The following is a 20996-nucleotide window of genomic DNA, read 5'->3' as shown; positions in this document are numbered from 1 at the left end:
TTCCAAGGGCCCTGAAGCCCAGTAAGCAGAATAGGATCAAGCTATGAGGGGTCTGATTCATCAGAGCACTAGAGTACAGTTCAGGGACTTCAGTGGGGCTTCAGGATGTGTTTAGAGTTAAGCATATGTTTGGGTGAATTGTTAACCTCCAGTGTGTGATCCAGTGCTTTGCTGACTCAGAGACGAGACATTCCTTACAGCTTGTTGTTTTCCACTTTGCCATCTGGGAAGAGGCAGCTTGACAGCGTGTGGGCTGTGTGAGACATTATTGCATTTCTGGAAGGGTGTTAGCAGCCTTGAAGTTTCCAGGTTCTCTGAATCAGGAATTTTTGTCTCTACAGATCTAACTGGGGTAGAACAACCTCTCTGTAAGTGTTTGAAAGCTAACTGACCATACTACACATTTGCTAGGTTATCAGTCAACCTATGCCTAATTAAAATAATCTCATGTTTCAGTGGAACTACTGAACATGCAGGAAAACTTTACAGAACCTGCAGGTTTGGGGGGGTGAAATTGCCCCTTTCAGGTATTTTTGGAAGTCTATTTTGCACCTGGACAACTGTAAGAACCCAAATTTGCAAACACTTTTAATTACAGAGTCATATCTTCACTATACCCGTTTTCTGAGCTGGGAGAGCACATCTGTATTTCTGTGAAATAAATGTTGTGACAGGCTCTTAAGACAACTCATGCTCATACTGCAGTCAGGTAGTGCAGAAGAGTGGGTGATACAGACCTGTTGCTGCAGTTGTGGGAGAAATGCAAGATATCTTGATCCCTCAGTATTCTCCAAATGATTTTAACTTCCCAAAAATACTAGGGATTCCCCTGAAAGATCTCCCGTATCACTCCCCCATCTGCTCAGCACATGCCCTTGCTTCTCTAATCCAAAACCCTTCCAGTCTGCCATGTAACACTCTTAATGTAGAAGCCATTTCTGTACGGTTGTACTGCTTTGCATTTCTGATGAATGCTTACAGAAGAATAAATGTTTATTGTAACAAAATACATTTCTCTGTGGGATCTCTTTTTTTTTCTTTTTTTTTTTTTTTTTGTTGTTGTTCTTTTTCAGTGACAAAATGTTCCCAGCCTTTGGATTCGGAGCAAGGATACCCCCAGAATACAAAGTAGGTGCATAAATTACTTTTTATAATTTCCTTGGTTTATGAGGGACAAAATAAGGGAGAAATTGTTCGGGGCAGGGCAGGGGCTAGGGCAAGCAGCTCCTACTGCTTGTTTTCTTTCATCTGGCATTCTCACCCAGTGATACCTCACTGAAACCAGAGATCAAGGCTAGACTTAAGATGGTTGTGTTACACCCAAAATATGTCATGGTATTGGTGAAGCTTTGATAACGGATGCTAGTCTAGTAAGAGGAGAACTGATTTGTTGAACAACACATGCCAAGCATATTTTGAAGCTTTGTGAGCCCTGGTTTGATGGAACCATGTTTGGAAGATGTGGTTCAGTGAGTAACCTAGCATCCATGCTTTATGATGAAGAGACTTAACATCTGCCTGAAAACAAAGACTTGGGAAGAGTTTTGATCTGCAAATTTGTGGACATTATCAGTACCAGGAAGAGAAATATGAGAGCATGTATCCATGCCGGAAAGAAGTAGTATTTATAAACAAAATGAGAGTGATCCACAGTGATGGTGCAATTGTGAGTGTAAATATGCAGTCTGGGAGGGCTGGCGTGGAGACAGTGGAGTAAAAGAAGGAACATCCAACAGAGAAAGGCCTAAGAAGAAATAGGCAGAAGTTCAGATCTTGTGTTGCACATGTAGAGGTAATGTGGGCGGGAGAGTAGTTCTGTACAAATAAGTAACCAAAAACTAGCTGGGGATTCTGCAACTCAGATACTAGCTAGAAAAGAACAGCATTAGACTTCTGATTATGCAGACTTCATCCAGTATCCCCTTGTCCCCTGCTCTGAGTTGTGTCTCTTGGTTGTGGCTGGGGTAGGGAGGTGAATACCGGGCAGGTGAGAATTTCTGTGCAGAGAGGGATTGTGTGTCACTCAGCATTGTAAAGCATGAATCAGCAGATGAAAAAAAATGTACCAGTGTGTTCCTCATGACTTGTAGATTTGATACCTGTGTAAGAAGTAACAGTAGTGAGGTACAGCAAATTTGATAGGTCTTGCAAACAGGTGGCTAAGGTAAGTCAGCATATGTCTTAACAACATTGCCTTCTATGCTAAAAAGCACTGTTATAAAAAAGACCACTGTGGCTGACAAGGTGTTGGCAGTGCTCTGTTCCTGAAAAGTAACACCAGTGTTAATGCTTTCCAAAATCAGAGACATCTTCCAGAACTTTGATATAGATTTTAATGTGGTAAATGTGCACAGAATATCTGTGCCTGTTGTTTATCTAATCCAACTGCAGCAAGTGACAACCATATATAAGGTTATATCCAACTATATAAGGGGGAAGTGTTTTAGGGAATAAATATAAGCAGCCTCTTACCACCAGATACATTAGTGAAATGCAGTATCTACTTACCAAACGTCCATCCCTTTGCCATGAATATGTGCCTCCCCACCCATGGCTGTATAGCAGTGTTGACTGGGTGAGTTGGGCTATACATCACAACCAGATCATTCTTTCAAGTCCAGTACTGGCCATCATTGCATGGGGGAAAACTTGCAATTCTTTCAGCTGCAGAGAGCCATCCTTATCTAAGGACTGCTTGAAGGAAGATGTTACTGTACCAGCTGAAGTCTTTTCACTGTTTTGCTGGTGGTGGCAGTAGAGTGAAATTAATAGCACGAGCTATTAACAGACTCCTTCTTTCTCAGCCAAAATAATCAGCTGATGGCATTGATGCCTCAGGTCACATGAGCATATTGGCAACATACTAGTTTTGTCAGACCCCAGCAACAGCCTCTTCACCTGATTATGAGAGCAAATCTCAGGTGTCAGCTGAAAAACATGTCTTGCCAGAAAGTGATTTCAGAGGGACTTTGTAACCAGATATTCCTACAGTCACCAACATGACTTGATTTTCTGCTTTGGCAGAACTGGTGTTTGGATAATTTCCTGACAACTACTCTTAAGAAAGTTGGAGACTTGCACTGAACTTAGTAGCCCATGCATGGATGAAGAGTCTTGCTGTATGTTACTAACCTCTCAAAGTAAGAAAAGGGATGAATCATGACCTTCAGATTTTGAAAACTTCAGGAAGAGTAAGGGGGGACTTAAGACGATGGAGCTACTTGCTTGTGGATAACATGTGTGAGAAACACAACAAGTCCCAAAGTAACTGGATATGCAAGTGAGTGGCAGAAGAATGTCTGTTATCTCCACTATGGAAAATTGTGACAGAAAATGACAAAGACAAAATGACATGGCATCAGCTTACCAATGTAATAAGACTTTGAAGAAGAGAAGAACCATGTCGCAGGGGGACTAGCTCTTCTTGTGCCCCAGATGGGCACAAATAATTTGCTTGGTGTCTATCATGGACACATCCAAGTGGAACTGTATTAGGAATTAACAGCCATCCATTGTGTGCTATTGTGATACTCTACACAGTCCATACATGTATTTGTCCTCTTAAAATAAACTGTATCAGCAGTTCCCAATTTGTGCTTGCCTTTGGCTGCACTTCTGAATTGAAAGATACGCCCTCTAAGAGAGTGAAGAGTCAGCCTCATCATGATGCCTTTATAAGTCAAGACCAATAAACCTGAAAATCCTTCAGTAATTTAGTCTACACTGGTATCGTAAAGTTAATTTAAAGGCAACATCAGTGTTTGATGTGGAACATAGCCAAGATGCATAAGAAACAGAGAAGAATCTGTTATAATTAGAAGTGAGAAAGACTGTAGAAAAAAGTATTCCCAACTTGTCTCCCATAACTTCTTATGTTTTTCTGCAAAAATATGGTAACACTATAGACACCACAGCAACACTGCAGATCTTGTGCTACACAAAAGTTCTTTTGATGTTATCAGTCAAAGGTATTACAAGTCATACATATCTTTTGCTTTATTACAGGACAGCAGTATCGTAACTGTAATAATTCACATCTTCAAATTTAGTTTGAATCATTACAAGAAATTCCAAGTTCTGACCCCATCATGTGGATAGATCAGCTTTTCATTTTAGAGTGTCTGCTTTCAAGCCTCCAGTTTTAATGAGATGATCTAACCTGCTCATAGCATGTTGGTCTCTGCACACCAGCAGCTGCTCTTTTATTTCTTCCAGTAGACAACAAATTTCTAGGGCTGTGGAAAAAAAATTATTCCCACTGCCAAGGGTTTCTAAGTAACCAACCATGAGACCCTTCAAACAACATAGCTTCCGTGAAAGTCTAAATGAAAGCTGACCAACATATGCATGACAGTAACACAGTGAGGGAGGGACAGAAGTAAGCGGCCTGATAAAAACAGTAGGCGAAATGGATCGAGTGGATTCATGTCTAATTTATATCATGCTCAGTCACAAGCTATGGAAAAATGAGTCCTGTAACTCACTATTCAGCGTGAATCAATGCTAACCAATGTTAGCAGCTGAAAGCCACTGCTTTCAGGTTGTCCGTAAGCTCTTAATATTTTTTGCTAAGGTTTCCTTGGTGCCCTCAGCCACATGGGAGAAAGGTGTCCATTTCCAGCCTTGTCAGACCAGTGCCTTGGTTTCATGCTGTCTTGAGCTCCTGCCAGTAGCCTGGGATGGGTACTAGAGGGCAGTATCCACCTGTCCGTTTAGTGAGATGCTAGCCTTCTCACATCCTTTTACATGCTACAAGAAAAGCAATGTTTGCTATGCCAACTATTATTCCCCATGGAAAAATACCCGCCTCCCCCATTTTACATTAGCACTTCAGAACAATGTCAGTATCCACCTCTGCAGGCTCTTAATTAATCTCTTGAGGTTGAACCCCTTTAAATCATATTTTTGTATATGCTTTCTACAGAATTTCCATTTCCAGAGCACACCGCTATGTTACACTGACTTGGTTTTCCCTCATTTCAGCTCCAAATGAAACACTTAAGCTGTTAGCAGAAACCCAGCAGTTTCTCAGTGGTATATGGAACCTGTGGGAGCGAGGAAGGCAAGACTGCCATATATAACATTCTGCATCAGTTTAGAGATCTTTCTTCTAATGTTTGGCAATATGACCCTTTTTCCCCAAGGCCTAACAAACATGTCACCCTGCTCACTGATCTAAGTAAACCTCTGAGAGCAATGTTCCCCTCTTGAGTTTCTATCACATGAAACTTGCAGAACATGCTGGTTATTCCACAGCAGTGTCTGCAGCCCATTACTTATTTTTTGCAATGAGAAATATCTGAGAAGTCTGACGTAAAGCAAAGAGGTGGCAGATAATATGGACTCAGACACTGCTGCAAAAGGTCACAGGGAAGAGGAGGAAAGAAAGCTGGACCACACACACTGATTTCTTAGCAGGCAGGACTCAAAGCAGCTGAAAAAACACACAGCAGCACAAAACTTACTGTTAAAATGGAAAGAAAGTTCGAATTTTGTCAGCCCCATGATGGTTGTATTGCCAATAATGAAGTGGTCTTTCCTAAAGAAGAACTGCAGGCTGGGACCTGAATAAGTACAAAACAACTTGTAGTTTGTTTTAAGAAGTCCTGGTTATTTCTGCATTTCTTAATGAAAGCTTCATCCACTGCTTATGCTGGGAAGAGCTGCTGGAGAGAACCTTACTGCAGTTAACAGAAACAGTACTGCATCTTCACAACCCTAACCTGCACTGTCTGGTTTGCTGCACAGGTAAGGGACTTGAAAAGTGCTATGCTTTTTGTGATTCCTGCACTTTTCAGGAGCTGGAGGGAAAAAATACATGCAAACCTGACAAAAAAAGAACCAACAGAAAGATGTGTAACATAGCAAGGGGAAAAGCAGAATTTGTCACCTTATCCACGCAACTTGGATTTACATGTGGAAACTGAGCAGCATGCTCAAACATCAAGTACAAAGGAAAATAAATGGCCAGGGTTTGCCAAGCAGAAATGTCTACAACATAGTCTTAGCCAGAGACACAAGTTGTCCAGCTCCCAAACTATTTGATTAATGAGCATTCTGAAAATAATAGCTTTTCAGCAATGTTTCTTTAAATTTGTTAGTGTCTTAAGTTTTTGCAAAATATGCAGGCATTCCATATTTAATTTTCAGACTGGCAGTGGCTTAATAGTGTTCAATTATTCTCAGATAAGTGCTCAACATTGTGCATCTCAGCCTTTATGCTTGTATGCAAGTATTGTTCATGGTTTTTTGACAATCTCTATTTAAATTAGTAAGAAAGCATTCCTAAACATGCCTGAATTTGTCAGATTGTTTGTCAAGTAGTCCCAGTACCATCACCATAGAGATTTCAGGAAAGCTGGAGCTATTTAGGACAGGGAGGTTAAGTTAAATTAATTTAACAATCTAGAGAGGGAAAAAAAGTACTACTGATTCTCAGAATTCAGGCATCCACATTCAGCATTTGCAAAATGAATGAAAAATGTGGTTTCTGAGTCAAAACAGCTTTCTATTTAAAAAATGGAAGTTCAGTTAAAGGGGTTTAAAAAAGTGTGGAGGCCAAAATAGAATAACATATTTTGATGCAACTTAAATAAAATGACTTTGTGTAGTCCAGAAGCTTTGCAGAAATTTGCTTTATGATTTTGTGGGGGTTTATTATTTGTCAGATTCCAAGGCAGGGTTTTTGTTTGTGTTCTGAGGTTTCAGTCTGAGTCCAGAAGACTTTTTTTTTTTTTTTTTTAAATCTCAGAAATTCTCGTTAATTAGGAAATTCTCCTTTCAGACTTAATTAAAAACCTATTTAGCAAGGACCGTGCTAAGAGGGTGAATTTCATTACACCCCAATACAAGGGAAATAAGTTACCTGCTACATTAAATCAAGGGGACTTTTCTACTAAACTGGTGATAAGCATGTGGAAGTATGGTTATGATTCTTGCAAGAGCCTCATGGGTGCCATCACATTGATGGACAACTACCTTTCTGTATGTAGGTGCTTGTCACTGTGTATGTACAGGCAATGGAGGCATTGTACAGCAGTAAGACAAAAAATTACTATAATCTGCCTTAGCAAAAATATTTTGGATTGTTTATTTATTTGATATATCCTCAGAAATGCTGTCATCGTAATCTACATCATGATATATGGTAGAGCTACTTATTTTTCTTGTTAAAAAGTTGAAGAAATTACCTGCGAAATAATATGTTCCTTGTGCAGGAAGTTCCTGAACAGCTGTGCTTTAATAATCCCACATCCATGATTTTATCTGCTAAATAATTTATCTGGAGTCCTGCAGAGGCAAAAGATTAATATGTAGTCAAGTTCAAGTAAAAGCCCATAGGTAGAGGCTTTGAGTGGTGCTTTGTGCAGCAAACCAGGTAATGCCAGACTGATCACATGTAATCACCTCTGCACTCCAGAATTTCTCTTTCCTTTCCTTTTATTGAGTTTATGGACTGATGTTGAGAGAGAGGAGGAGGGCTGAGCAGAGGGCCAGCTACATATTCAAAACTTAATCCAGGGTCCATGACACAGTCACAGTTCTGCGAGGACATTCCTTACCATGAGGCTGACTTCTACCACAGAGCACGATCTGCAGTTCTTTGCAAAGTTCTCTGTGCCAGGCACTAATGTAAAGCAGTCACTCTGTGTTTGTGTGACTTGCCATATTCCAGGATTTCCTGACTGTTAGATTTATCCATTTTACAAACCACCCTAGTGCTTCTGAACAGCCAAGTGTCTTCTTGTTTCCCCTGAGGATTTCCCAGACTTCAGCATCTTATATGTTCACAGTTTTGCCTCCTTTTCCTCATTACTTTATCAGTTCTGGGAGTGCATGAGGACTGCGCCATTCGATATCAGAAAGATGCCATTTAATATACCAGCTTTTGGTCCTCTGTCACCAGCATGGTTTGCATTTTAGTCACAAAAGCCCTTGCATGTTTAATTAAAAAAAAAAAAAAAAAAAAAAGGAGGAAGGCTCATTACCTTGCACTGTTTTGAAAACAAAAGCATTGAATCTTTGATCCAAACCACCTTCTGACATGAGTAGGCTTTACATGGAGTCTTATCAGGTAGCAGCCCAAGTTCAGTAAGGCCTTTAGTACATGTCATATGTCTGAAGTCTCTGCTGGCTTGGACCCTCTTGAACTTTGGCCACCACAGGGGAGACAGCACAGGGGTGGGTTGAAGCATAGCTGGTTTTACTTACCTGGGTGGAGAATGAGTTCTGACATCTGGAGGAACTCTGCTTTAAAAGTTGGCTTGCCTTAGGTGATGATTTCCTGTTTGTGAACCATCACTGAGCTGCTCAAAGAACTTCTCCCCTTCACATTATACTTACATCTTGTTTAAATTGTGATATATTGTTCAGATGGCATAGGAAACAACCTAATCTTTTGCACATTCACCGTGTTTCCTGTCCTATCTTCAGGATACGTTTCAATACTCTTCTTGGTAAATGAGGATGACAATGTGTGAAGGCACATTTGCTTTGGGAGGATAGCAGCCGTTGCTCAGATAGTAATATTTTTTGGATCATTGTACACACTTACTAGACTTGGGCTTTCCTTGTTAGCCTGAACCATTGTCTACATTTTTTTCTTAAATAATAGACTGGGTGCCTTAGCTCTGAACCAGATAAATTGTTTGCATAGTGTGATTCTGAAAGAGGTATAGCAACAAAAGGATCCAGCCTATGCTTGCACGTGAGATTAAAATACTGTATTCATAGCTCTGGAAAAGAATTGTGATACTCCTTTAGCTATAATTTTGAATGCATTTGGAGAAAACAAAATCACTGAAGGGTCACAGTGTTGAAAGACTCAGCCTGCAATACATAAACATGCATCACTGTCCTTCTTGCTCTTGAGATGCAGTTAATACAAAATATAGAGAACCTAAAGGAAGGAGGGCTACTGAAACAACAGAAAAATCATCAGTGAGTGAAAATTCATATAATTGTTCTTGACAGCTGCAATTACCTTTGGCCTGCAGCTGGTCATGAGTCTGGCAGATACCAGCTGGGCAAAGTGTACAGAGACATAGCAGAGCGGCCAGACAGAAGGGCTCTGGAGCACTTCTGAGTTACTGAGTGTAACTGACAGCCCTGCTCTTCTGTGCCTGCTCAGTGAGGAACATAGGTAGGGACTTCATGGATTATCTTCCGTGACCAAGTAGGGTAGCCTGAATGGCCCACACAAAACCCTCCATAAAAGGCAACTGATGCTTGGTGTAGACATACCAAATTCCTGGCTGGGCTGAGGTGCCTACAGTTTCGTCAGTGAGTTTTTGCTTCAGTCCTTTACCATTGTGGTAGAAGTCCTGCTTTATTTAACCTCTTAATAAGCAATGGTGAGCATCACTGGGGTAAGCAAGGCCAGCATCTGATGGGGAAATTCAATTTATGAGAAACTCTCTTTGGCAGTCATTAGCCAACTTACACCACTTTGCTTTCACAGAAGTTTCTCTGTAATCACATTTGATCTATGGGTCTGTTAGTCATAGACCAGTTTCTGTGTGCTGTCAAGTTGTCTAAACTAGCAAATAAACCAGCGACGTCCAACAAATAAATCTCTCTCTGCACATAATCCAGGTTCCATTGTAAGGGAGTTAACAGATTGCTTTCCATATGACTAGGACCGTTGGTGCTTCTGAAGGCCCTACAGAGATCTATAAAGTCTCAAATGTGTGTAATCGGAGTTAGATATGTAAATGCCTTCATGAATTGGGGATGATATACCTGATGTCAACTTTAAATTACGCAAATCACCTGCTTAACTCTTGGCCATATCCACCTTTTGCATACCAAATACATAGATGATATAGATATATAGATGTAGATGTAGATGTAGATGTAGATGTAGGTATAGATTGCATTGCAAGACGAAAGTTGGGCTTCATTCAAGACAATTTAAGACAAACAGGAGAATTAAGAAACTGAGCTTCAGAGCTGAGATTAAAAGGAATCAAGCCTTCTTATTGATCAAACAAAGGAGCAAAAAGGAATCTGGAGAAAATGCAGGCAAGAACAAAACTTAGAACCAGAAAAGAGCATCTGAAGAAAGTTTCAGTCCCAACAGATTTGTGCTGTGGATGCAGAACTCTAAGCAACAGACAGAGGAAGCCTGGAACCTGAGACTTGCATTCTCTTGCATTATTTGTGCATACAGAAGCCTTGTATTATTTTCCTAAGCCTTGAAAGATACAATACATTGTTTTATTAGAAAATCAGCAACCTTTTTGTGTTCACAGTCATTTCTTTGGGGGGTGGGGGGTGGGGGTGGGGGTGGGGGCTGGGATATTCACTAAATTTGAGGAAAAACAAGAGTCTTCAGGTTTTTTCTTATTAATTTCCCCCCAGCCTAACGTAACTTCTTAACCAGCTTCGACCCCTTAAATTTCTTACATTATTATTTCACAGAGGGTCTGGGTGACTTCCTTGATCTCTTTGAAGAATATTTTTTCCCAGTATTCCCATGGCCTTCAAATGAGGAACTGGTCACAGATATGAGTGCAGGATTCAGAAGGGGGCTGATTTTCTGTCAGTTCTGTATCACAACCTGCTTTCTCTCTCCTGCAGTTTGAGATGCTGAGTTAGGGAGAGCTGGCGTTTAAATCTCCTCAGCCATAGTTCCCTCTTCAGTGCCTGGCATTGATAGCCCAGTCCTGACACCATATTGATGTGATTTCTCAGGGACTTGGGTGTTTTTTCTTTGTGCTATTTTTTCTTGGGTTTGTTGTTGTTATTGATGAGTTTGATTCTAGTTTTATTACTTTGTTTCTGTGGGGAGATCTCTGGTTTCATGCAGAAAGAATGTAAATGCTGTTTAACTGCAGGTCCTCTTGGAATATTTTTTCTGACTACAGTCTTCTCTTCTTTCTGTTTATCTGCAGGTCTCTCATGATTTTGCAATTAATTTCAATGAAGACAACCCAGAATGTGCAGGTAACACTCACATTAGGACAGACTGCCGTATTTTTGCTGTGTGCAAAATGTGCTTGCATTTTTCATTGTATCCCCTGTGTTATCCAAAGTGGTTTCTAAAGAAAGCAGCCAGGATTTTTGAAACCTGACAGACTCCAAGCCATTTGGCTTAGCTTTAGAAACCTGAGAAAGTGCCACACATTAATTTCCTGAAAAATATGTCCCTTTGAAAGTATACCATCTTGGACATTCAGCACTTGTACTTTCCCAAATCACTAGCAATTCCTGAAAACTAAAGCCTTGTCTTCTAGATTCATTCCAGATCTTCAGCTACATCAACAACATAGGTTGTGCAGCTAAGAAGGGCAGAGCATGCAAAAGCAGGCTGTGAACCTCTGTGATCAAAGATTCCCTCAGCTTGGAGCCAGTTCTTTGGCCAGACCTGTAGCTACAGTAGCCTGCTGCAAATCAGCCCAGTGACATCCAGCACCAAAGGGTCAGGGTAAAGCTGAGGACTACTGTGGTAGAGGAAGCGTACTTCCATGACAGCAAATGCAGTAGGAGATTGTTGTAACACAGTGTAGGGTATTGGTGTGTTCTAGCAATATTCACTAATCCTTGGTAGTCAGAGGCCAGATTCACATAGCAGATGTTGCTGTATGTCTTGTCTTTGTAAGTGACAAACGTTAGTTTTGCAATATGTAATTCAGTCACTGGAATTACCAAGGGAAATGTTGTAACATTACATTTTAGCCAATCGTAGCTATAATTGGAGCGTGTTCTTTTGTCTGTGAGCACTGCAATAGAAAAATATGTAGCTATAAAGAAAGAAGACTGCGTTCTCCACCATTTTTTCATAGGAGGTTCAGGTGTATTGTTGTAAAGCAATTACAGCTCCCTGTGATTTGTTAGTAATCGATCTGCACCCATATATCCTCTAAACATGGTTGAGTAAAATATCCTGAGTGAGCTAGTCTCAGTGCAAACTGAAACTGGCTTAGGATCTTATTGAAGTAATTCCGTTCTTCAGCATCCTTTACAAAGCTCTTCAGTCTATCACTTTCTTTCCAACTTTTGACCTCTAATCCTTTAGGTCTGGTAAGCTGGGAGTTCTGAATGTTGAGGCTAACATGCATCACTTCAACAAATCCTTCTTCTTGATGATTGAAAACACCAGTTTCCATTCTGTGATCTTTCAAGTGTGTCAGCAGAAGTCTGGCTACATATCCTGAAATAAAAAAGCCAAAAATAGCTAGCTTTCCATCAAAACTTCTTGACTAAAGCTGATTTTTCTGTAGACTGCAAAGCATCCTGCTGTTTCTCCCAAGATTTCACAGTGTTTTGGTCATAGCTGAATTCAACCTGTGAGCAATTATGCAAATTCACCCTGAAAAATTATTTTCTTAGCACAGGGGAGTCAGGTATTTGAAAAGATGTTTGAATTCCTTGACAGCTCTAAGTTATAAGTACAAAGGGCAAATTTGCTGATAACTACCATGATAAACAGAAATAAATATGTATCTGAAGAGGAGAAGAGAGAAGTGTTGAAGTGTTTTTGATTGATGTCTACCCCAAGATTGATGAATCTTAGCTGGTGATCAGGAAGTGATCACTTCCACCTTGAACTGACAAGGATGGAAGCTATGGCATTGCGAGCTGATAGCTGGAAAGTAGACATTAAAAACTCCTGGAAAGGAGAAGCATGGTATAATGAATTATATATATTACAAACTAGATTCAAGACAGCTAGAGACAACTTCTTGGAAATTATCTGAAGCAGTTAGTCCTTGCTAATCATGTTATATTTAAAATTTATTCAGTAAGAACCTGCCTGTTGTTTACATTTTAAACAAGCATGATATTGGTGATGTACTCCACATTTATTTTCCTTTTGTGTGGCTTTTTGTGCCAGGAATACAAGGTGTTGTGGAGGCTTATCAGAGCTGCCTTCCCAAGCTGCAGCTATATGGGCCTACAAACATTGCTCCCATCATCCAGAAAGTGGCAAAATCAGCATCAGAGGAGACCAACACCAAGGAGGCCTCGGTAAGGACATAATGCTGTGTTTGGCTTTTTTCTTGTCTTGTGATGGATCTTTTGTAGGCCATCAATACAAGGCCTTTTCATGTATGTAAATCATGCCTTCACAGTTTTCACTAACTGCCTTCACAGAAGGCAGCTTGAGTCTGTTTCAGCTGGGGCAATGTATCTGGCCTTTATAGCTTTGATAGTCACAACTTGAAATTCTGCCCTCACTGTTCTGTTTCCTGCTTTTAAAGCTACTGTAAGACATCCAATTCTTCACTGTGTAAACATAAATGGCACCACTAAGGTTACAAAAATTTAGAGGCCAAGCCCAAAGAGTGTTGATCATACAAGTAGATGAGTTCAAACCATTCCCTACACTCACCCAGTTTCAAGTCTCTTGCAGAGGATGTACTAAGACTCTTTTGTTCAGCTAGGGGATTTTTCTAACCATTCCTTTGAAAACTGTAGGGATTTTCAGTGTAGTTTTCAATTTGCTATTACTGACATGGAGTATCGCATGCATTTTAGAAATCAGGAGACAAGTCTGTTAGCCTGCATCTGACATAAAACCCACAACAGATTTCTTGGGCTAGAAGACTTAAGCCTAGATTGTGTTTTAAATGTACATCTTTGAAATGCATTAGGCTTGGTTTTCTCCTGCCTTCTAGACGAAAGGGAGAAAGGGAGATGAGAGAATATGTGAGTAAGTAGGCCTGAAACATTTATAGTGTTGTGGGAATAAAGGATGTAACAGAGAACTTGTATACTGCAGAAAGTAAAATGCCTGTGTATATGAACAGAAGAGAGCTGTACACCGATATGCATCTCATTACCAGGCCTAGAGCTTTCTCTAAGCTTTCTTCATGTGCTGAGCCTTTTTTTAAGTCCTATTAAGGCAGCAGTTCCCAAATATTTCTGCTTATGAGTCAGCTTGTGATTATGACTCCACTGCCATCTCTAGGATCTTGATAGTATTTAGGTCCCAGTCCTAAAATGGGGAATTGGTATGTTTGAATTTCCATATCCACCTAATCCTGAGGTGGCTCACTCTGTTCCCAGTGCTGCCTCTGAACTAGTATGTCATATTGAATAAGTTGCTTCGTTCTTCTAAACTTAAGCTTCCCCTCTTTCTGTTTGAAAAATGAATTAATTTATATCATAAGTCTTCAATATAAGGTTTTCTCCCTGTGTGTTTTGTTTTGTTCATGGCAGGAAGTGATGAACAGAACATTTGAGTTTATATGGCTGTGTATACACAAACTTTAATGATGTTTAGTGTGTTGGTATTGCTTGCGCAGAGTGACCAAATTCTATGACCTGTTCATTTTTCCTATTAATGCATGTTTGTTAAATGACTCCAGCTGCCTAACAATTCATAAAGCAACCTAGTGAGAGTTACCCTTCCCCATTACCAAGTGAAGATGTATCATAGCCCATGATTCCAGTTCAGTGGGCTTTGAAGTTTTGGGAAAGAAAAAAAAAAGTGCATAAAATTTCTTGCTCTCCTTTTGAGAATGAGAAAACATCTCTTCAGGGCTGTCTATGAAGTGTTTGAAGATGGGTATATTCCTCCCTGCACATGCCCTTGCTCTCCTCAGGGACCCGGTTACTCCGCAGAATGCAGTAGGCCTGCCATGGTGTGGTGCTTCTCCCACAGGTGGCAGTGGGTCAGCCTCCAGTTTGCAGACAGCTGCACCCATCCTACTTACCTGTTAGAAAAGCTCCTCTGCAAAGTGCTGTCATAACCTCCCTGACAGCTCTGCTACAAGCTTGTAACACTTCAGTACCCTGTCCCTCCATGCCTCCCACTGGATCCCAAAGGTTAAAAAAAAAGTAATCAGAAACTGTCAGCAGAAGTGATTGTGCAGGAGATGAAAACAGGGCTAGTGAGGATCTCAGGACTAATCCAGACTTCCCAGCCAAAGTCCTGACTCTCCTAGCCCTAGCAGCTAGAAACTCCCTTTTCTACACTGCATCCCTTGGCTCCCTCAAGCTCATGGAAATTACCTGAACTACAGCTAAACTCCAGAAGAGGAGAAATTAATAGCTAAGGAAGTTTGGACGGGAAACGCACTTAACCCTTGAGCCTCTTTTCTATTTAAAAAAGTCCATGAGTGATTTACCAGAAACACTTTTATACTGGAAAAAGGCAAGCAGCTTTGGAAGATTGACTAATGATGTAATTTTTCACTTCTTGTCCAACAACTTCAGCAATATTTCATCTTGCTGATCCTGACGGATGGCGTCATCACAGACATGGCTGACACCAGAGAGGCCATTGTCCATGCCTCTCACCTTCCCATGTCAGTCATCATCGTCGGGGTGGGGAACGCTGATTTTAGTGACATGCAGATGCTGGATGGTGATGATGGGATCCTGAGGTCTCCCAAGGGCGAGCCTGTGCTTCGAGACATTGTCCAGTTTGTGCCATTTAGGAACTTCAAACATGTAAGCTGACTTTTCCATCCATTCTGCAGAAGGGTAAATGTATATAACATATATTGAACAGTCCCTGGGGCTGGGCATAACTTTGGGTGGGCATGAAATGTTTAGTAAGTCTATGGCATTATTGTGTCAGAAATGGAGACTAAAAGGAATACAGAATGAAATGTGCTGCATTAGTGAGATGGTAAGGGTGGGAAAGGAAGATGGGGCAGAATCCATATACTTCTTACGGTGCCAGTCTTTACTTCCACTTTCCCCCTGATTTTAGTGTGGTTGCTCTCCCTTACTTTTTTTTTCCTGGTATCTCTTTTCCATTCTCTTTGCACCTGTTATTAGGACCACTTCATTCTTCTTTCCATCCCTTCATTTCCACAGACAGCTGAAATGGCTGTGAATTTGTACTCACAGTGTTCCCCAGCAGGCTGTTTCCTTACTGAAATTTAGGTCCCTAAGTTCTCAAAGGCAGGACTATCCACCCACAGCATCCTGGTTGCCTCCAAGCCCTTTCCTCAAATACTATACAAGAACACAACCAGAAAAGTGGTGTTACTAAGAGATTCCCTGTGCCCTCATCCAGCTGTTTCTATCCAAGCCCAATGTGGTGTAGGAGACACTCTGTAGGAGAGGAAGGGACAAACCCAACATTAAATTGCCAAATCTGAAATAATGCCTTGGCTGTGTACTTTTCTCCTCAGTCACCTGCCCTACATTGCAGCACCTGTTCCGAGGACTTTCTCAGCAGATGGGTAGAAACAGTGTTCACCCACCGAAGGAGCTTTCCCACACAAAGATGTTTTTTTCAGGGCCCTTTGCCTCCATATGGGGGCATGGAATGGTCATTTGGTGATGCTGCTGATCACATCCCTTTCCTTCTGTTTTTCCATCTTTCTCTCCCTTCCTGCCCCTCAGTCCTTCTGTTATATTTAAGTGGGTCTCCAGACAGGTTTTTTGCTCACCTTAGTGTCTAAGAAGGATATCCTTAGTATTTGATTTGAAAATTTGTTTATCCCACAGTGTCATTGAATCATTCTCCTCATGAGATTGCTTTTTCCAATCTGTTCCCGTACACTAGTGATCCTTAGATCTGGATATGTCACACAGAAGTTTTCAACTCTGGGTTGGTTTTGGTCTGCATATGGGTTCGTAGTGCTTACATTTATTTAGTTTTTCTAGGCTTCTTGTTACCACAGGAGATATTTGTTTTCTGTTTGCTGCTTCCAAGATACTTTCATTTTATTCTCCTCTTCTCAAGAGTTGTTCTTTTCTCACTTAAAAATACAATTTTGCCATATTTGTCTTAGATCTAGACGCACTTACTTTCACAAACTTCACTGAGGAGTAAGAGAAACAAGCTTGTTCCTCTTTTCCCTCTACCTTTAGGTAAACAATAGATCCTCAAGGAGGGAAAACTCACCTTGCACTACTAGTTTGGTGACACCATGCCAAATGGCTGCAGCTTTGCCACTGAACTGTAGATACATACATTTCTATGCTGACAGTGTCACTCAGTCACCTATCAGCTGGAATGAAGTATGAGCATGACCTGCTCATAGCTTGTGATTCTCCTTCATCAGATAATCACAAGTGCGTAGTGCTGTGCTGTAGTCTATCGTAAAAGTGTTGAGAGGGAAGTTATTTATGGGCTAGTGCTAGACCTACTTTTTTTGCAGAAACAAAAACATGTTTCTGCAAGGAACTGGCAAAGCCACCTGCATTTGTTATTTTTAGTTTCATTTTGTGATTTTATAACGAAGTTGAAATCTTCCTTGATTGAATAGATTAATGCTGGCAGTTGCAGTTCTGGGCACTGAATATATTGTGCCTCTGGTGTTAACTTGTGAGTGAATCTATGTGTGATTTTAATTGCTAGCATTGGTCAAATGACAAGCATATATTATTTTTAGCTGGTTTAGTTTAACTTCTTCAGTACTGGGAGAGGATAGAAATCTTAAAAATGTATTGCTCTTGTTAAATAGTGATATTTTTCTCCCCTTTTCTCTCAGTAGCAGAGATAATACAGAGATAGGTAATGTATTTGCTATATCAGAAAAGCCAGTATATCTTATGCAACTCGATATTTAGGCTGTTTATTGTGATTTTTCAGTATTTCAACAAATGTCGGTATAATGGATGAGTGCCCATAACAATAGCCATTTCTGGTTGAATGTCTTTGTTGCTATATGCCAAATAATACCTCTCTTAACAAACTGACATTCACAGCTATCTTGCTTATTTATCCTCAGCACAAACAAAAGATCATGCCTTTTGCATCAAATAGTGCAATCATTTTTCATGGGAGAAATGAGTGTGATGTTTTGATTCGAACTTATTTTTCCCAACAGAGAAATGTGAATTTAATACATCTGGGAGATTTCTGTCAGATTAGTTCTGGTCAAACACAAGAATTACAATAAATCAGCATATTACTTTTGACAGCTATAAGTAAGAAATGTATTTAGTTAAAAATCAGATCCCTTTTGTCAATGTATCTTCTGTTTAGTGTATTAAGCAGCAAAAAAATGTTGAAGGATCTTTTTAGAAAGACTGCAAATCAGGTTTTATAAGTTTTACAGGTTTTTCTGATAAATCAAGTATTTCTTTATGCCTAAATCCATATTACCTCAACTACTGATGGAAGGAGGGAAGAAAATGTTATTTGTGAGCAATTATTTTTTGTTCTGCTGAAACAAAAAACCAAAATTCATTTGGAATCAACCCAAATGATATTTTTTTTTCATTACTTCAAGTCTCAGGTCAGCCTGTAACTCAAAATCTCATATCTATCCAAAGACATCAAAAATAGTCTATCCAAAAGCTGCTCCTGTGAGAAAATCGAAAGGAGGGAGAAAGAAGTTTTAAAAAGTAATCTACAGAGTGAATCCCTTTTATTTTATAAGCATGACTTCAGAGAAGCTTCTGATGCTGCATGGCACTCATAGGGGTATTTAACATATTTCAATTAGTTACAGTTATTCACAAACCTAAAACTTCATACCTCCTTCCGTGTTTTACTGGCTTATGACCCAATGTAGACGGAAAGCTCTGTTGTAGGGGTTTAATCCCCTATATGATGTAGTTTGTCAGGATTACTTCAGTAAAGCATCTTACCTTTTTGACTCTCTCTTTAAGGAATACATTTGAAGCTATCAAATTAATAACATTTATATGATTCTTGGCAAATCTTATAGTTGCAGAGGCTTGATAAAACCAAGGTTAACCATTACTGCTTTAAAAGATGTCCCATTGTATAGTGACAGATGCAATTCACTACAGGGGAACATAACAAACAAAAGGAAAATATTTTCCCTGAACCCAAGTGAATTTCTTCTTTCAATAACTATGACCACCCCAGCAATGTGAGTGTCCTTCATCTGAACAGTGATGCTCACAATCGCTGAAATGTAGTTGAAGAAAACTGCTTGTCTCAATCCATTCACAGTCATATTTTAAGAGATTAAATTTTCTGCCTTTAGGATGCACGATCTATTTACTGTGCATAGATCTGATGCCACAGGTAGATTGTATTCTACTCTGCCTTGTATTTAATCATAAAGGCTAACGACTGTGACTTAATAACACATATCACAAATGTGAAAAGCACAGCTCTTAAACTACTTGCAAGGAGCAATGTTTCACACTATGCATTGTAATTAAAGATTAAGCACAGTGAAGCTATAGAACTGAATCAATAGTAATTTGTAATATACACCAATTATCATCAAAGGGGATTATATTCCTGCTGCTGGCTGATCTGATTGTTGTGTATTAGCCATCAGCTGAGAACTATTCATCTTGAGGTGTTTATTGCTAGGATGCTTTTCAAGCATAGGAGTTAAACAGTGGAGAAAACATTACAGTAAAATATTAATGTACCATCCATGTTAAAAACTCAGCTAAGGTAACCTTTACCTAGCACTGCTGAACTGGGGATGGATTTTAGCTCAGAAATTACTGGGTCTGATTCTTACTTACACAAATCCTGTTTTGTGCTATCTTGTCTAGAAGTAAGAGTGCTTTACCACCACAAAAGTATGTAAGGTACAGATGGCCCAAATTGTCAGACAGGAAATCACCCCTGACCTGGTTTTGGGATGCTCCCTGCTAGAAAGAGCCCCAGAACCAACTGACATCACTAGCATGATAAAACTCTGTAAAGTAACAGTTGTCCGTATTCAGACTGAAGCACAGAGTCAAGCCAGCTACCCCAGGGCCACTCTGTGTGCGGCTGCATGTTGCCTGTGAGCCTGTGGGCACAGTAAATGCCTTAGCTTAAACGTCAGTGAAAGGCTTTTTACTTCGCATGCACGCTGGGCAAGGAGTGCATAGCTGACTCCTCAATTGGCGGTGATTCAGCTGTGCATCTGAGCCCTGACAGAGCCTGTTCTGAAGGGCTGACCCTTTGTTCAGGAAGAATGGATGTGGCATCAGGAGAGAAAGAAGGGGCAGCAGGAGGATGATGCAGAGAGATGAGTGTTGGCCCAGTGTTCAGACATGTGGACTACACGTGATCCAGAGGGGCTGATGGCAAATGCTCCTGTTTTTTTCAAGATAGAGCAGAGGGAAGTTTCCTGATCGCTAGGGCTTGTGTGTCCAGCCAAGCCCAGGACTCTTCCCCCATGCCCTGTTTTTACCCTTTCTGTAGGGTTGTATTTTTGGTAAGGTGGCACAGAAGCAGGCTAAGGTATACACTGCTTTGGCACACTGGGAAGAAGATTTATAAAAACAGTAATTCTCAGTAGTGAAATAGAAATCAGCTATTTGCCAGACTCCAAGGGGTATTTTCTGCTGATTTGGGTGAGAACAGGTTTACGCAAGAACAGCAACTGTGGAAAACCATGCGTTTCACTCTAAAGGATTAAAATAAATGGGTTCTGTTACTGTGTAACACCTGAAGAGGGTTGCTGTGCTGTTACAGAAAGTATGGGCTCTGCTTTGCCAGTTTGTTCATGCAGAAATGGTGCAGGCTTTTTTGCCTGCACAAATATTTTGGTATAAATGTCACAGTAGGAAAACAGCAGTTCATTTTATTCATTACTAATCACATATGTTACTCAAAATACCATAATACAAAAACTAGTTTTGTTTCTGCTTTTGCTAGCATTATCTTTGTATTTATAGTATTGTAGCATTTGATACTGGAATTTATAATAGCAATGGAGCTTTCTGCAACCCCAGATTAACTTGCCTATAAATAGTTTACCATTTACATCCTATGTAAACCTGATTTTAAGACTGGAATTATAAGGATCCCACCCCATGAAATAGGGCAAGGCAATAAACAGTCAATATAACTACTTTGTGACAAGGTAGTTTTTAAATCTGGCTGACACCCTAACAGACCGTGAGGAGGGAAGTGTTCGTTAATGTGGGAAAAAGCACTTGGTGTGCAGAAAAGTGTGACCCATGCATCGTCCGAGCTGCAATTGGTGATCCACGGGTGCTCTATCTGGAGATGAACACATCAGTTTAAACCTCTCAAATGGACATACAGGCACTTGCATTAGGTGCTGTTGGGCTGCATGGGAGTACAGGAGGAGTCCAGTTTTGTTACTGTTGAATTCAGGGACCAAGGAAAATCCCTCCAGCACATGTAGGTA

At 40.3% G+C, this 20996-nt stretch overlaps 1 protein-coding gene across 3 annotated transcripts in view; it reads left to right on the top strand.

Annotated features, from left to right (window-relative positions):
• The window catches only part of CPNE4 (copine 4), a 315514-nt gene that overhangs the window by 293149 nt on the left and 1369 nt on the right, over positions 1 to 20996 (top strand). For all 3 annotated transcript variants that reach the window (XM_055806291.1, XM_005242246.4, XM_055806292.1), the window contains 4 exons: positions 1074 to 1128; positions 10896 to 10947; positions 12839 to 12972; positions 15166 to 15402. In XM_055806291.1, the coding sequence (XP_055662266.1) occupies positions 1074 to 1128; positions 10896 to 10947; positions 12839 to 12972; positions 15166 to 15402 (478 nt within the window). The remainder of the gene's footprint in view (positions 1 to 1073; positions 1129 to 10895; positions 10948 to 12838; positions 12973 to 15165; positions 15403 to 20996) is intronic.

The sequence above is a fragment of the Falco peregrinus genome, chromosome 5, assembly GCF_023634155.1.
Source record: "Falco peregrinus isolate bFalPer1 chromosome 5, bFalPer1.pri, whole genome shotgun sequence".
NCBI classification, from domain to species: Eukaryota; Metazoa; Chordata; class Aves; order Falconiformes; family Falconidae; genus Falco; species Falco peregrinus.
Note: the sequence above shows the minus strand (reverse complement) of the source record. Positions and strands in the feature narration are given on the sequence as shown.